This window comes from Anas platyrhynchos, chromosome 7 (genome assembly GCF_047663525.1).
Source record: "Anas platyrhynchos isolate ZD024472 breed Pekin duck chromosome 7, IASCAAS_PekinDuck_T2T, whole genome shotgun sequence".
Taxonomy (NCBI): domain Eukaryota; kingdom Metazoa; phylum Chordata; class Aves; order Anseriformes; family Anatidae; genus Anas; species Anas platyrhynchos.
Window position 1 is genome coordinate 28,976,071 of NC_092593.1, and position 17,647 is coordinate 28,993,717.

Consider the following 17,647-nt stretch of genomic DNA (forward strand, 5'->3'; position numbering starts at 1 on the left):
AAGACAACACAAGGAAATATATATGTATAGATACACACGTATACATACACACACATAGGGCTGCATGACCAATCTCATAGAAAATGGTATTTTCACTCAAATTTTGAGAAAAGCTCACATTTCAGACTCCTGTATATAACAGATGTTATAACAGCCTAGAGGAAGCTGCTGGTTCTGCACAGTGCCTGGTCCAGGCATTCTTCTTAAGCCAGAATATCACACAGGAGGATAAAACAAAACAAGACTTGCAGTAATCTGTCATAACCACACACTTATACATCTCAATCAAGTTTCTAAGTTCATTTCAAAACAGTTTGTGTTTTTTTTTTTTAAATAGGAAAAAAAAGAAACTTATTTTGTATACATACCACACAATAGTAAGAGCAACCTCTTCACTTCACAGTGACCGACTTCAGCAGAATACTGACCTGCTATATACAAGAGGCAGGGCTTTGTAACCACCTCAGCTGCACAGGCTGCAGCCTTGTCATTCACACCATGGTGAGCTCTGTCCTCTTCCCTCACCTGAAGCCCCAGCCCTGCGCTGTCTGTTGCAGGACCCTGACACGCTCAAAATAGGGACAGACATGCAACCAGCAAGGGAGATGCCCAAGGCTGAGGTCCAAAACCATTTATTGAAAGAAAAGGATTGAAAGTTAACATGAAACCAAAGCTGGACACACAGGAGGAGGGGAGGGATGATGCTTTGTCGGATGTCTTAAAGAGTTGCAATGTTTCTGATCTTTTGAACAGTCTATTTGTCCCATCCCACAAGACACTACTTCAACCCTTTGGGAAGCCAGAAGCTAAGAGACTCTTTTTTCCTCCAGTGGAATGGCATAAGAATATCTGTCAACTCATGCTATATACATACGGGCTGCATTTCTTCTCTGTGGGAAAATATCACTATATCAGTACTTAAAACCAAGTATCATTACACTTTATTTTATTGAAAACTTTTTTTTTTGTCAAGTCTGAAACCTTTTCCTTAGGTTAGCCAGCTCCACTACTTACCTGCGGTCTTTTTAGGCACAAATACAAGGTATGGCTTACAGGCCAGCCTGCTCCTGGCGCTTGAGAATGAACAGAGAGGGTCAGACCCAGTCAGCCAGAAGAGAAACTGGTTATCAGCCAAGCTGGGCATGTCACACACAATACAGCAAAACAATACAACAAAACACAGGAAACAGCCAAGCCAAGGCATCAAGAGCCAGGACAGGACACACGTGGTAGGGGAAGGTTTGTTGTCCACAGCTGGAAGGCAGCTCCATCCCCAGTGAATGACCCCACTTTGCTGGGTCTGGTCCTGCTCTCCTAGAGATAGAAGTCATTGCTGGAGGTGTGGGGGTGATCCGGCAGCACTTCTGCACGAGGGCGCAGCTTGCAGGAGGGAGCAGGGCTGCCTTTGGGCACGTCTCCAGGGAGCCCCATCTGAGCACCAGGCAAAACACAGCTGCTGTCAGGCTACAAGAAGAGGGAGGAAAGAGGGTGCTGAGGCACTTGGCAGGGTTTTACTGGCAGAGCAGTAAAGAAGCTACCTAGAGAATTTATTAGAATCTTGGTGGATCCTGTCTGGGGACATTTAAGGCACCTGAAACCCCCTGACAGACCTCATCTCTGTGCCTGTAAGAGGGGACAGCAGATCAGCATCTGATGTGACACCCATCAAAGCTTACCAGAGCATGGCTGGAATTATTCCTTACACAGAAAGGACAACAAAACAAACCATGTGGACACCAGACACCTTCTAAAGGGAAGAGCCCATGTTCTGATCCCTCTGCAACTCCTGGTGCAAAGAAAAGCCTCTGAAGTCTTTCTGGCCGTGCACTGGCAGAGCAGGGTGATTCCTGCCAACACAACAGGTGCCTTTCCTGTGCTAAGACGCCCAAGAAATCCCAGCACAGGAGCAGAGAGGCCCTTACCTGACATCTGGTGTCCAGGCTCAGCACGGAGGTGTGCACCCTACAGGAATTCCTGGGTGCCTCCAGCGCGCTGCTGATGCTGCCAAAACACTCTGCAGGGGGGCTCAGGAAAGGGTACTGGGGCATGGAGGGGACGGGGCTCAGCTGCTTCTCAGGAATAAGCTGGTACGAGGAAGGGGGGAAAAACCCAGAGTATGGAACCATCTCCTCCTGGGACCCCCCACAACCAAGGGTTTCCACGCTGCACAATCCGTTTAGGTTGTAGTCCACTGCTGGCACGCCAGGCCCAGGTGCTGGACCCAAGCAGCCCTGGTGCTGGGAGATCAAGTCCTGGCTGATGCCACAAAAATCAGGCTGAGCTGGGGTTGTCAGGAGCGGGGAGACATAGTCCTGCCACGGGCTATTGCTGCTCGTGGGAAGGGAGTGTGGAGAAGAGGGGGAACGGTGGCCACACAACCTGTCCATCAGCAAGCACCGGCCAGCCCTGCATTTTGGCTGCCTTGGGGGTGCCCCACGTCCCTGGAACTGGCTGGGCAAGGAGAAGGTCTGGAGAATGTCCCCTTGGGTGGGATGCATGGCTGGGAAGCCACCCTCTGGCTGCTGAACCCCCTGTGGGTGCAGGGCTCCCAGGGGCGAGCTAGCAGCTTTGGCCCACGGGGTGCCCTGCGCTAGGTGGAGCAAGCGGAGCAGGCTCTCCTCCCCAGCGGGCCTCCACTGCAAGCCTCCAGACGGCTCCTTCCCTGCCTCTGATGGCCTCAAGGGCAGTGGGGACGGCTGCCCTGGTGCCTCACGGAGGGGCTGATCCCACAGCAGAGCAGTGGCCTGGCCTGGGACAACACCAGGCTGCTGTGTTTGCTGGGCCAGGTATGCAGCTGAGCCTCCAGGTGGGCTCGAGGTGGCAACTGGCAGGGGGCAGGCCTGGGGGTCTCCCTCAGATTTGTTCACCAGCCTGGCATGGATGTAGGAGAGGATCTTGTTGTTGGTGAGGAAATCGCTCAGGTTCGGGGTGCGGGCAGGGTCCATGTTGACCATCAGCATTTTCTCATCCAGCAGCAGGAGCTCCAGGTCTTCAGCGTTCAGCCCCAGGCTCTCCAGCGCACTGAAGAACTCGCTGTTGGAGCAGCTCTCGTCGCTGGTAATGGACAGAGAGTCCAGGGTGGCCAAGAGAGGGTCCTCCCGCTGCAAATCCACCAGCTCCTTTTTGAGGCTGTCTTCCCTTGAGGAAATCAGAGCGGTGTCCATGCTCTGGGCCTCTCCTTCTGCACCCAGCGAGGACATGTCCTCAAGGTGGCCCAGGAAACTGCTGCTGAATGAGTGGCTAGGTGCAGGAGATGGGTGAGGGATGTACGCTGCCTTGTCCTGCTGCAGCACGGCACCCAGCAAAGAACAGGGGGCAATGCTGTCCTTCTGGGAGTGCCCTCCGTTGCTGTGGGAGGGCTTCTTGGGCTTGCTGCTCCTCCCTTTGCTCTGGAAAGCATCCGAGAAGCCTGGGAGAGGGTAAGCGCTTTGGTACAAGAGTGCTTCTCCAGTAGCAAAGGTGAAGGGAAGATGCATGGACCGTTTTCGAAGGTGCTCTCCTCCTTCTTCATCTCTGCAGAGCAGGAAGAGGAGACCACGGTCTGTATGTGCACACACTCCATAAACTGCTTCTGCAGTGCAGAACTGTGAATCCCGAAACCCAAAGCCCCTTTGCTACAACCAGCCCATGCGCACTGGTGGGACACATGGTCCCATGTGTACACACACACACATTTATGTGCAAATGAATGCACACATATTTAAATATATACATGCATAAAAAAACCCACAAACATCTGTAGCAAAACCAACAGATGCTTAAAATGCAGAGGGTAGTGGAGCCAGACAGAAGCCAAGCCTTTGCACCTCTCCTCTGTGCTGCAGACCCCAAGGACAGGGGTGCAGGGCTGCTGCCCTCCTGCAGGCAAATCGGAGGTCCCTGCTGCTCCTGCACCCACATGTCCCCACAGCAGCCACCAGGGTCAGCCTAGGACAGCAGAGCAGGGCTATGAGCATTGCTCAGTGCTCTCCCCTTCTTGTAGGGGCCCTGCAGAGGGACACATGGCTGAAAGAGCATCAGAGCACTGCATTTTACAGCTTCTCCTTTAAAAGGCAGAAGGAGCACGGACAAATAGAGCATCCTGCCCAGCACTCACACGAGGGGTCTCTGTGTGACGAGGATGTACTCGGGCTTGCCGTTCTTGTAGACGAGCCGCGCGTTGGCCTGCACCCACTTCCAGCGCTTGTCCTTGGTCAGCAGGCGGAACACCGTCAGGCCGCTCTCCCCCGTTCTCATCACTGCCAGGAGGAAGCACACATACAGGGGCCCATCAGCACGTCACCTGAGGCAGGGCTGCCTCCAGCAATGCTGCCATTTCCCACAGGGATAAGCAGCAGGAGCACAGCTGAAGGATGTCCTGGCTGGCACATGCAGAGGACACCACCCTGGCTAGATAAACCTCACTGCTCACCACCCCGAGCTCCCTACAGAGCAACAAGAGCATCACAGCAAGGCGTAAAGCAAAGCGCCCTATGGGCCTGTCTTGACACAGTGCTGAAGAAGCTGCCCATAGTACCAACCTCAGAGGTAGGGACCAGGGAAAAGGACTCTTACTTCTGACGTGGTTCTCGGCACAGTACAGCATGTCGGCAGCATGGACGAACTGGTAGCCTGTGCCACACATCCGCAGCTCTGCTTCAGTGTAGCCCAAAACAATCTTCCCCCTGCAGAAGAGGAAGAATGGACTCAGATGAGAGGCAGAAATCACCAGGCACAACACGAACTAGCGTGCAGTAAGCATGCAGCATCACCCCTCAGCTCAGCTCTGCCACTTACTTGGCATCACACGCCAAGGGGGTGAAGTCCAGCTTGTGCTTTGTCCTGAAGATCATGTTCTTGGTTCTGATCTCCAGGATGGATGGGGGCTGCAACGGGGTGGAGATAGCAAAAAGAGCAAGCTCGGGGGGGAGTGCAGACCCATCTTCAGACCTTTTGTTCTGCCCATGAAGGAATTTCAGCCTGCCTTGAAGGTTTAGAGCCTAGAAAGGGAAGAAAAGGTCAGTGCCACACAGAACTGGGTGAACTCAGTTTAGGTGAACCTCCAAACTGAGGAGGTTCACGTGTTCTGCATGGGTCTCCCACAGCCCCAGCCAGGGTAACACCACAGGTCCCACCAACTGGTGCTCCTGGAGTGCTGACCCTCGCAAATCCCCCACTCCCAGGTGAGCGCAGGCAGTACTCCCCTCTAAAATAAGACAGGGTTTTAGAGGGATGCTGCACTCAGCTCCCCAGGGCAGCAGCTCCCCATTGCTTTCTCCCCCAGCAGCTCCCCACTGCTGGCCCACGTGGAGAAAAAGCAATTTAGTTTAAGATTTGGTACTTCTGAGAGGAGAGGAACATATCCCTCAGGAACAGGTTGTACATACAGATGAAATATAAGAAAAAAAAAAACACAAAAAATCTCCTTCTTGAGGTAGGGAGATACTACACACAACAGAAAAGAGCACCAGGTCCTTCAAGGCCAACTTTTAAGCTCCAACAGCAGCACGAAGCCCTTGGGGGGAGCCTGCTGCAGAGCAGCCCTGTACTCACCAGGAAGCCAGAGGAATTATCCAGGAGGCAGCGAAACCGGCACACAAAGCTCCTTTCCAGAAAGGAAGAGTTTTCTGGGGGCAGCTGATCAGGCTTGTAGGTAGCAGCAGAAGAGCCAAGACTCTTCCTCCCTGCAGGAGATAGGAAGATAGGAGCTGAGAGAGGAGCCAGAGGCTCCCAGCAGCACTGGGGACTGGAGCATCTGCAGAGCATGGGGACAGAAGTCTCGGCAGAGCCAAGGTGTGTTAGATGAGCCACAAGGACACAAACCCCATGCGGCTCGTTGCTGGTTCCACAGTGCAGAGAGGGAACAGAGCAGCTCGTGCTGGCTGTTCCTGCTTCCCAGCCTGTGCCTACCTTCAGGAGAGGGCTCCCCCTCGGGAGCGTGGGGCGGGCTGAGAGCCCAGTGGAGGTTGCGCCTGAATTCCTGCTGGTCCTCACTGTGGATCAGCTCGAAGACGCTCTGGTGCATGACATCTGTCTAGAGGAAAAAGCAATGTGTGAGCGACGTGGCCTGCTACACTGAGCCAACACAATGTTTGGTGCCTTACGTGGCAAATGCTGCCTGCTGCACAAGCGTGGAGAGGAAGCAGGGCTGAGCAGTGGCCCTGGGGAGCTGTCCTTCCAAAGGAGATTGTGGTGCTTCCCATCTTCCCTGACCAATTGACTTCCCTGACCCTGCAGTGCTGGGATGGTGAGAAAGAGGAATTTTCTCTTCCTACTCACACAACCCCGTGTGAATGCTCAACAAGCAACGAGTCAGTTCCCAGCCTGTCTGCCCTGGAGGAATTACAGCCCTGTCTGTAGCCTAGCCTCCGTGCACACTCCCAGGAGCCTGCAGTCTCTTGGGCACCAAGAAACTTCATTTTTAGAAGATAAGAAACTCCCCATTCCACTGAGATGAGGTTTTTCTTCCAGATGAGGCTTTGCTAATGTGCCTGCAAAGATCCTCTTCAGACACTTAACTCTCTCATTTCTCGAGCTCAGTGAAGCAAGGACACTTCACATCTCCAACTCCCAAGCCACTGAACTCAAACAGAGGGTACAGGGCTTCGTATATTGCAGGTCTGAGTCCCTGCTCCCCTCTGTGATGACTTTTGAGCCCCTAGAAAAAAGGGATGGTCTGGGGTCATGGTAATGGGTCAGGCCACCCAGCAGCCACAGACAAGGTCTTGCCTTCTTCCTTGTACATGCAACCCTCCAAAGACCCTGCAATCCCCACAGTGAACTTCAGACTATTTTCCACTGCCAAGGGAAAATCCACCCTGCAAACCCATCGCTGCCAGCCAGCGGTGTTCCACCAACCTGATGAAATCCCAGGTAGTCCTGGATCGTGTGCGAGGAGTAAAATATCAGCCCTTCTGACGTTACCACCAGCACGAAGCCATTGAGTGCCTAGGAGAGAGAGAGAGGAGGTCTGCAGGTGTGTGCCATGCTCACATCACCCTCTTCTAGCAGGGCTGCACGTTTCGTTCTGCTCAAACACTGGTCACCCCAGTCCACTGCCCCAAGACAAAACACAATACAAAGCACAGAAGCCCTGGGAGGAGATGAAGCCTTTCCAACCACATATCACTGCTGGGCCCACCAGGAGCTGTGAGCGAAGGAACATCTCCAGGTCCTGCTCGGTAGCACAGCAGCCCTGGGCAGCGCCAGCTGATCCTCTGCATTTCCTTCTCCCCCTTGCAGAAACACCCTGTGAGGGCAATAAGGAGGCAGGAGACTCCCCATCTCTGCTGCTCTGCCCCACCTGGAGCGATCCTGCTTTAACTAGCAGAGGTCAAGCCCACAGCTTATTCTTAGATTTCCTCTGTTCTGCCTCGCTCGGTTAAATCCTGCCAACTGGAGGGAAGTGGGATCCATGCCAGCGGAGCTGCACTCGCTCAGAAAGCAGACAGTGCCTTCTGCTGGGTTTCCCTGAGGTCACGTAGCTCTCTTCCATGCAGCTGCCCGAGCGTTCCCTAATCGGAACTGATGGAAAACTTTGCTTCCATCCTCACTCGGATTCAGAAAGAGTGAATGCGGATCTGAGAACCAGTTGCAGAATGAATCCAGACACCATCAGGAACGGGTCCGTTCTGGTATTCTGGCGGAAAGAAGCCTTTTTGACAATCGGGGATCAAAAAAGCACTTCCCATGGGCTGCATTTAAGGTTAACCTGTGTCTGTCTGGCTGGCTCCCAGGTTTGCATCCCTGCTGGCCTCCCCGGGTGCCAGAAGAGCCTGTGCACATCCTCCACTCAAGGAAGCTGGAGGCGCTCGCTGAATGCTGTGGCCTGCTCGTATAAAACAAATGCTCAGGCTCCTCTGCCCCTGCAGGCTGAGCCATCGGAGCCTCTGTCCTCCCCCAGAAAGGCTCATTCCTACCAGCCTCACAAACCTGGGTGGTAATTTGGGTGTTGCCCTGGCAGGAAGGGACCGGGGACAGCATCGTTGGCCCCTGGAGATCCGTGAGGACTATGAGGTGCAGAGGAGCTGCCCCGCCATCCTTGGAGCTGTCCCAGTTGGTTGTTGCACAGCCAAAACCCGCCCTGTACCACTAACCTGGTGGAGGCCAGGGCAGCCAGCCCCGTCCTGCTTCCCTCGCTTCGTCATGTACAGACATCAGGATTAATTAGGATCTAGCGCGTCGTCCCAGCCAAGTCCGGCTATTGTTGCTGCCAATTCCTGCTTCATTGTCCAGGTCCGCGTCTCCCCCCTCTCCTTCCCTTTATGCCAGGCACAAACGCTCTCTCTATTTACTGGGGTTGATCTCAGTGTGTGGGAATCCGCTGCAGAGGTTAATTAGTGCTGCCAAGTGCACTTTAACCCTTTGAGCAGCTCTGGAGGCGCTGTCTCACCGCGGTGGCAGCGAGCAAGGTCTTGCAGCACCCCGTCCTTCCTTGTCACACCACCCAACAGGCAGACTGAGCCTGCTGAAGGCCACCTTAGTGACAAGAACAGACCAAAAACATAAGGCTGGAAAACCTCAGGAGCAGAGGGGGAGGAACAGGGTGGGCCATGTGATGAGAGAAAGGAATATCAGGCATCCAAGGTGGCAGACGGAGCAGATGAAGGTTTTTAAACTGGAGGAGTTTTTCCCCATGGCACAGAGGCAAATTCTGACCACGTACCACATCCAGCATCCCACGGGAGAGCCCCTGCGAGAGCCAAAGCTAAAGCCAGAGCTTTCAGCCCCTCATTTGGTGCCTCTGCGAGGACGGCCCCAAGCTCTGGTAGGGGTGTGATGAGCAGGGCATCAACCCCTGGCCAGCCCCGCTGCCCGCGGTACAGCTACACCCACAGCTCTGTGCTTTGACAGCACAAACCCCTCGGGGTTTTGGTTATTAACCAGCATTTCTCTCACGAGGCACCGAGATCCTGGCTCCCCAGCAACCAGGCAAGACAGTAATTATAATTGGCTCCTGCATTACACCCACAGCCCATTCGCACACCACAGCAGAGGAGAAGAGCTGGCTGTCCTCGCCCAGACATCCAGGGCTGCTTCCACTGAGATAAAGGGGCTCTGGCACCTTTGATTTACAGGTGGCAGTTTTCTCCCAGGAGGATGGAAAAGGAAAGGGGAGACGACACACAGTCTCTGCCCCAGGGATCTGAAGAGTTCTTAAATGCTTTTGAGCAGAAGCTCAATCCCAGCCGCTGCAGGTGGCATTACAGCAGGTAGAAAAAGTTTTGCAACCATGGCAAAAGGCTGTCCTGACAAATAAATATGTGAATGGAGATCAAGAACCAGACAGCTCCCTCCCACCTCACCACAAGCTTCACCAAAATGTCCTGGAATAAGTGACAGAGCAGCCTGCTTTTTGGGAAAGCTCGAAGGAGCTGGGAAGGGGATGAGAGGAAAATGCCCTTGAAGGCATCTGCCAGGGGGAGGAAGCCACTAACCTGCAGGAGCAGCTCGCCCTCTGGTACTGCCGCCACTGCCGTGCCTGGAGCGGGGCTGCCGTCACGGTCTCCATCCCTCTCTGCTTCGTTGGCACCGTGGTTCTTCAGAGCAACTGCAGCAAAGCAGAGGGAAGGGAGGTCAGTGCTGCAGTAACGCTCCCAGGTCACCGACACCAGCACCCAAAACACAGCCCTGCCTGCAAAGCTGGGCACTGCTGCCCGGGGAAGCTGCGAAGCTCTGCCAGCCCTTTGCTTCACCCCTCCAGAGCTGACTTCAGCTGGACATTTCCCCCCCACCCCTCCATAACCTCAAAATTCCTATTTTATCCTTTATTTTTTAAGCCTTATTCCCAGATCTTTAACAACCCCCAAGTAAAGAGCAGTTAAAGCCAGAGATCTCTAAGACAGACGTGCATCAGCAGGAGAACGACGAGGTCCTGTGTCTGCCAACAACCGCCTGCACTCCCGTACTGCAAGAGGACACATTTAGTGAGCTCACGGGCTGGGAAAAAAATCTCTCATCATTTGTCTCATTAAGGAGGGTTTATGCAATCAAATTAAGACAAGCCGTAGCTCACAGCAGAGCACAGCAAAACACACACATACAAGAACAGAGACACCTCTCCCTGCAAGGCTGCACCAATGTTGTGGACACCATGGGCAGCACCTTCCAGCAGCCCCAGGAAGCAGAGCCACTCGCCCTTCTGATCCCTGCGAGGAAGATGCAGTGATTATGAATTATTAAAGGTCTTCCTCCTCCCCTGCCAGCTCCCAGACAGCTGTGCCGGAGGTGCATGATAAAAATAAACCTGGTTGATAAAAGAGTGACTGAAGGGTTGAAGAGGTCTGGTGTAATGGCTTGGTATTTTCCTTCAGAAGGAAAACTTGTGAGTAATGGACTCGGATCACAAGCACTGACTAAAAATAGACTTCGCTATCAGCATCTGGGCTGCCCGAGCTTTGGGGCCAGAGCAGACAGCAGTTAAAATCAGAGGATGACACATTATCTCTGTGCCAACATCTGCCACCAAACCACATTTCCCACAAGGGTTTCCCCAGCCTCCACCAAACAGCACTTTTTGCATCAAGCCACCCACAGAACCCCACGTAGACCTGCTCTTGGCCGTGGGCATTGTGAGCAGGCCTCCTGCTTGGTGTCCCCAGGCTTCATCTCCCCATAAACAGCCCCGTGGGTCAGCAATTCAGCAGGGCTGTCGTGGCACATCAGGCTGATGGAGCGGAGAGCCACCACCGCATCCTGCCGTGGCTCCATCCCCGCTACCCTGGGCGAGCAGGGAAAGCTCATCCCCAGGGGAGCGCCTGCCTTCACGCCAGCTGCATCCGGCGGGGAGACAGGACGTGAGCTTCGCCCTTGCTGCATGACCCCAGAAGGGCCTTTGCAGGAAAGAAAAAAAGGGAGAGGAGCGGCTTTTTCTGAGGACATCTGGCACCGTGCCACTCCAGCCACTGGCATTGCCTTTGCTGCTGGCAGCTGGAGGAGGAAGGCGAGGAAAGGCTTGCACATTTTTCCTGCTATTTCTCCAAAGAACAAATAGCTCCAGCCAGGACCTGCAGGCTACTTTACCACAAAAAAACTTTTATTGTGGCGAAAGAAAAATCTGCCTTCCCACGGCAGGCTGGGCATTGCATTTCTACCACTTCTGCTCACAGCCCCACTGCACCACGCACAACCTGGCAGGCTACCGCCATCCTCAAGAGTGCTCTGGTCACCCCACAGCCCCCAGGAGCATCCCATAATGACCCTGCCAGGAAGAATGGTGATCCTCATGCAGAGCTGCCACCCCCAGGAGCAGTAGATTGGGAGCCAGGGGTCCCAGCCTTGGGAAGCTGCTTCACGTGAGGCTGAAGGCACACCTCACCACCTACCAGGTTTGCCGGTGAACTCCTGAACCTGCAAGGGCTTTGCGGACCTGAGGAATCTCTGCACCAACAAGCTGGTATTAACATTTCTGAGAGGATATCTCCCAGCCCCCTTCCCTTCCCTCCACACAGGCAAAACCTTGAAGCAAGAACAGGATTTTGCATCAGCCACAGCATGAGGAGGAAAGCAAGAAGCCTCTGAAACATAACCCAGGGGTTAGTACAAGAGAGGCAGAAGAGAACTCAACCATTCCACAGCTCTTCAAGAGCAGTAACAGAGAGTGTTTTCCTGCTGCTGTTGGCATCATTTAAATAGGGCAAGAAAGCACCAAACCCACCTGCAAGCAATGGTAGGGACACCTGCATACCAATTATTAGTTTCAGCTGATGTTGGGAGAAGGAGAGATGTCCTTTTACAAAAAAATTGACTTCTAGCTGCCTCTTTCCTTCTTCCTTTTGCTAATTCTCCAAATGCAGGATTTTTACTCATACAGAAGTAAAACCTCATGTATTTCCCAATGTATTTCCCAATCTGCCTTTTATAGCCACCCCTCGAGAAGCTCACGGGCAGCACAACCCACAGCTCTGCTCACACACCCATGCATTAAATAACACCTCAACACTGTTTTCCTGCACTGGCTTGCAAAGAAGAAACAGAATATTGTAAGCTTAAAAAAAAAAAAAAAGAGAGAGAGAGAAACAAAAGCTCTTGAGGTTCTGCAATTTTCCAGCAGAGATGGGAGTTGTTATTACCAAGTGGTGAAAAGCTGGAGCGCAGCTGTAGTGCCAGGCAGAGCACCGCTACCTGCCTCTCCAGCGTCTCTCATCGCTACACTGTCAGCACGCCAAGTCTGATCAGTGCTCTCTGATTTAACACACGCATCTCACAACAAGCTTACACGTCTCCGGCTACTTTGAGAAGCAAAGAACAGGAACATGCACTCAGTAAAGTGTATCCTGTTCTGGATTATTATTACTGATTTTTTTATGATTTGTCACGAACTGAGCTCTCCCTAGCCGATGCAAATTCCTCAGGCAAGGATGCCAAGTGACTTAGCGGCAGTAGTGAGCTGCTCCCCTGATGTGGAGGGTTTGAAACGCACTAGAGGGAAAGAGCATCAAGGAAATGGCGAGAGAAGCAGGCAGGGATTTGCTGACCCTGGGCAGCAGAGCCATCTCCTCCCCGGCTTGCTGACACATCACTTCATTTCTCCCCATTGTGCTGCGTGGAGCCCATTTTCTAGCAACTGGCAAATATTTCCCAAACTTCCCCTTGCTTATCCTTAATGTTATACTGCAGTGCTACTTACTGTTTCATAATACCTGCCACAGCTCCCCACTGGCACCAATTTCTTTAAATGGATTAATTATTTATCCCTTGTCTGAACGGTACAGACACAGCCAGTTCTGTGACAGCGCGTGGTGAATAATGAATATCCTGTTAAAAGATCTAATTGCACTTTTAAAAGCAAGGAGGCCTCCACTACACGTCCCTGTTGCATCACTGAAGGCACATGGGTCTCAAAGGGAGAAGCACGAGCGGAGGTTTAAACAAGGACAAAGAGGACAAAGATGTGCCAGGCTTTCCCTTCTTCTTCCAGCACTTAGGAGGGTTTGAAAGCTCCTAACGCAGGCGAGCCACAGTCCTCCAAGCGATGACAGTCCTTGATGATAACCCACAAACTGTGACGGGAGAAGGGGGAATGGTTTTAAACTAAACAAGGGCAGGTTCAGATAAGATGCAAGGAAGAAATTTTTTCACGGTGAGGGTGGTGAGGCCCTGGAACAGGCTGCCCAGAGAAGCTGTGGGTGCCCCACCACCAGAGTGTTCACAGCCAGTCTGGACAGGGCTTTGGGCAGCCTGGCCTGGTGAAAGATGGGGTGAGATGATCTTTAAGGTGTCTGTGAGCACAAAAACCATGCTGTGATTCCCTCCAGCGAGTTCAGGAGCTGGATTCGAAGCTGGGCTTCCAGCTGTTTCCAGCAGTGCTGACGGCTCTGCAGAACCTCTCTGCACCCCCTGTGGGCTCTCCAGCACACGTGTCCCGTCCCAGGGACCACCAAGGACCTGCACCCCAGGGCCTGGCATTCCCCCCCAGCCCTCCTGCAGGTCCTGCCTGCGACACCCCCTGCCCCTGCTGCACCGCAGCCTCCTGGAGACATTCTCATGGGGCCCAGGGAAGAGGATTTGGCAAGGAAAGCACGCGGCGGGGAAATGGCCTACCTAAGGAAAGTCACAAGACTCTCCCAGCTCAAAGCGCCCCTGGAAGCCAGCTCGTTACCTAGCAGTCAAGGGAGCCGGGGGATCACAGGACTAGGCTTTATTTTTCTTACACTGTCCCCTAGGTTTTCGGGCTTCGGCTGCCCGCAGTAGGTGACTGAACCGCACGGGCGATGGAGAGCCGATGAAGTGAACGGACAAAGAGCTCACTGTTGATAACAGAGGTTTCAGAGGCACTGCTAAGTACCCCCAGAGGGCAAACGAGTGCTCGGGGTGTGAGGGGTGTCAGCTCTTGTACCCCTGGGCAGCTGGGCTCACCACAGGACGAGGCACTGCAAGAAGCACGGTGTGGACGAGCCTCCCAGCACGCGGCAGACACATGCTGCAAGAGACCCTCCTCCAAACCAGGTCCCCGGCACATTTTGGGCTCTACCCCCTGGGCTTTCAAGCGGGCCAAGCAACACACAAGACCCCATGGCTGATCCCACAGGCTGGTGGCACGTGCTGGGCCCGTGGGGAGGGATTAGGGGGAGCCAGGCACCGCCGGGCCGAGCTGCCAGCATCATGTGCGGGCCGAGGCTGTCCCAGAGCGGTGTGGCCAAGAGGGGACTGCATGGCCACACGTGGTGCCAGCAGCCGACTGGGGCTCCTTTTGGCAATATCTCCCCAAAGCAATGTTCAGGTAAAAGCACAGATGCTTCTTGCACACGGTGGCTCTGCCAGCTGAACAGGTCGCTTCCACAGCAAAGTCACATAGTCCATCCCGACCAGTGCCATGCAAATGCACTTCAAATGTACTTCATGAGAGCCTATGAAACCTGCTCTGCATTTTGAACAATTTGTCACACGTCCAGAAGATGATTGGGAACCAGAAACAAAATGAGAGAGATTCCCCAAATTTTACCAGCGACCGTGATCCTGAATCCACCATCTGTTTTCTAGTCCCTTGAGCCCATATAAGCTTCCCCATATACCATCTACAGACAGATCAATATATTCAAATAAAACTAAAAAGTCACTGATTTTCAAATCGTTTGGGAGAAACAACAGCCTGGAGGCGAGAGCATTTCTGGCTTGCAATGAATTATTTAAGAAGGGGGCTGGAGAAATGGCAGCTGGCATAAACCTGCTGGGTGAATTGATTGATTCACCTATGGGACAGGCTGGTGGCTCTCCATAAACCAGAAGAGACCCCAAAACACTTGTTTTTTCCTGATCTGATCTCACACCGAACTTGTCAGCACTCAGCAGCTAAAGCTTTTTCCTCGGGATCGCACTTTGCATTCCCAAGGATGCTGCACAGCTCTCACGGCTCAGCACCGAGCAGACAGACAGACAGATCCCGGCTGTGCCAGCCCCCTTGAACTCTCTCCCTTGCCAAAGGGAAAAAAATAAAACATAAGGGAGACCAAAACCAAAACAAACAAACAAACAAAAAAGTAAAGGAAGGAAAAAGCAGCATATTTTGGATGCTGCAGAAGCCTTCCTAAGGTGAGTATTACTTCAGCTTCAGCACAGCACCTCAGAGAGTAGCATCACTCCAGCATTCACACCGAAGTGGACTAAAGTCACTTAAAATCACTTGATATTGTAGATGGGCTTGCCCAGAGTTGTTTTTAAAGATAAATTATTTAAATCAAAAGTCTTTAAAAAATAAACAACAAAAAAAACACAAACAAAATAGACTTTTTTTAAGCAGCAGAAGAGACTTACCTCAATGCTCAAGCACCATTCACATCAAAAAGGATGGGACTTTATCCCCTCACTCTCACACCCGAATCACTGTGACCTGACTTAAACCAGAGATGCCCGTCCCATAGCTCCAGACACACTCACAGCTCAGCTGCTGAAGTCAAACCAACTGAGATGGGGCCACAGGGATGTCAGACCCCTGGGTGCATGGCCCTGGCCAGGGGTGGCCCCTCACGGGGCAGGAGGACCATCCTCCCCCAGGGTCACCCTGTGCTTTCCTTGTCCCAGCACAGCGTCCCTAGGGAGGAGGACAACCCCAAAGCACCCCACAACTTCTGGTGCAACGCTTTGCAGTGAGACCATCCATTTCGAAACCGCTGTTTTAAGGAAACACTCTGCCACCCCTCCATTTTATAAATTCTTCAGGCTTTTAAATCATTCATGTTTCAGGAGACCGGCAAGGCCCACACTGCACCACGGACCTCCACCCCGCGGCAGCCTGCGGTGCTTCTGCAGCCCCCAGGATCACCAGCACTGCCCTGCTGCCTCGGCCCCTTCGGAGGCACCCTCGCAGGCAGGATGAGCTCCTGGGGGTCCGAGGTGCCCCACTGGGCACCGTGCAGAGGGGTCCGGGCAGTGCCTGCAGCCTTGCAGCACAGCTCCCTGCCAGGGCACAAGCAGCGCGCAGAATGCAGGCGATACGGTCAAACAAACAAATCGACCTCGTGCTGCAAGGCAAACAACTGCTCTCCCCGGCCATTAATTTTTCATTTCGCCCGCCTGCCAATCCTACAAGCGATGTTTCAAAGAGAATGGAAAAGGGGAGGAAAAAGAAAAAAAAAAAAGAAAAAAAGACACTCAATATATTCAGTGATTTGGGGTTAAAAAAAAAATGTTTCCGAGGTCACATGTGGTGTTTTAAGCCACTTGTATTTCAACAGGAAAATCCAGTGCTGCCCAAATACCCCTCCTGTGGGCTCCTACAAATTACAATAACAGCCCAGTGGAATGCAGGAATGTCTTTAACACGGTGTATTTTAAAAGGTTCCCAAATAAACCGTAATCACATCACAGGTAATTCTTCATCGTCAGCACAGGGAACATTCCTCCAGGCTATTGTAATGGGGGAAAATTGTCACTCGCACTGAGAAACTTCCCAACTGTGCTGCCCAGCCTGCCGCTATCCTCATGGCTGTGCCTGCCAGAGCCTGAGCCCAGGATCTCGCAGAAACCCTCCAGCCTAAACTTCAATTTTCTACTTCAGTGGAACCCACAAACAAAATCAACGTAATCTTTAGAGATCCCTCTAATTCCAAACAGGCACCGGCTCCGCTTTTCCCGAAGCGCGAGGCGTGCGCGCATCTCCCGGAGCCTTGCGGCTGACATTCTTGCCATGTCAGAGCAAGAAAATCCAGCGTTAGGGGAGAAAAAAAAATATAAAGAAAATAAAAACAGGGAGAACGGAGGGCGTTGTGCAGCGCTGCTGCTTGGGGCTACCTGTAGGGCTGCTCACCTGCTCACTTGGGGTGGCTGCGGTTAGGGCGAAGTGACAAGAACCGGCACAGACACCCAGGGACGGACAGACGCCCACGGGCCGCGGGGATGCTCCGGCCGGGCACTCACCGCTGAAGAAGCTCCTGGCTCGCAGGAAGCCGGCGCTGAGGCGCAGGACCGACAGCTTGTCCAGGCCGGCCACCACCTCTGCGGGGAAGGGCAGCAGCGCCGCCAGCCGCTCCAGCTCCCGGTTCAGCCGCTCCCGGTGCCGCTTGGACGGGTTGGACCTGCCGCCGTCGGCCGCCGCAGCCCGAGCCCTGCCGGCACAGCCACCCGCCCGTGTCACCGCGGGCACCGCCACCGCTCCCGGTCCCGATCCCGGTCCCATTGCCGGTCCCGGTCCCGTTCCCAGCCCCGACCCCAGCCCCGCTCCCCGCCCGCACTCACGCTCGGGGCGCCGGCTTCCGCCGCTTGCGCCCCGCGTACATGGCACGGCTCTGCCCGGCTCTGCCCGGCTCTGCCCAGCCCGGTTGGGCTCTGCCCAGCTCTGCCGTGCCCGGTTCGGCTCTGCCCGGTTCGGTCCTGCCCGGCTGTGCCGGCCCCGGAGCGCAGCGGGACCCGCGCGGCGCCCCCCGAGCGCGGCGCAACCCGGAGCGACCCCGGCGGGAGCGGCCCCGCCTCTGCCCGGGGAGGGGAGGGGAAGGGAAAAGGGGGGTCTGCGGGTGGGGAGGGGGTGAGGGAGGGGGTAAGGGGGTGCTCGGGGTCCGCGCAATCCCAAACGTGAGTGATCGCGTCCTGGGCTGCACCTACACGCGTGCAGGCAGCAGGGCGCAGGAGGGGATTCTCCCCTGCTGCTCGGTGAGAGCCCCCCTGCAGCACCAGCGGGACGTGGGGCTGTGGGAGCAGGGGAGGCCACGAGGATGGGCAGAGGCTGGAGCACCTC

General features: G+C 54.1%; 1 protein-coding gene across 2 annotated transcripts; it reads right to left on the minus strand.

The window, feature by feature from the left end:
* Positions 1–1,164: 1,164 nt before the first annotated feature.
* On the minus strand, positions 1,165–17,371 carry LOC101795292 (aryl hydrocarbon receptor). 2 transcript variants are annotated; one of them, XM_038182517.2, is made up of 11 exons: positions 17,152–17,371; positions 16,834–17,021; positions 9,417–9,529; positions 6,838–6,927; positions 5,890–6,013; positions 5,533–5,663; positions 4,777–4,979; positions 4,555–4,664; positions 4,097–4,238; positions 1,923–3,513; positions 1,165–1,464 (listed from the first exon to the last, which is right to left on the minus strand). In XM_038182517.2, the coding sequence occupies exons 1-11, from the start codon at positions 17,190–17,192 to the stop codon at positions 1,315–1,317; spliced, it is 2,883 nt and encodes a 960-aa protein (XP_038038445.2). In that variant the 5' UTR covers positions 17,193–17,371; the 3' UTR covers positions 1,165–1,314. The 2 variants fall into 2 exon arrangements, with proteins under 2 accessions (XP_038038445.2, XP_038038446.2); XM_038182518.2 differs by lacking the exons at positions 16,834–17,021; positions 17,152–17,371 and adding exons at positions 11,304–11,436; positions 11,522–11,567.
* Positions 17,372–17,647: the final 276 nt, after the last annotated feature.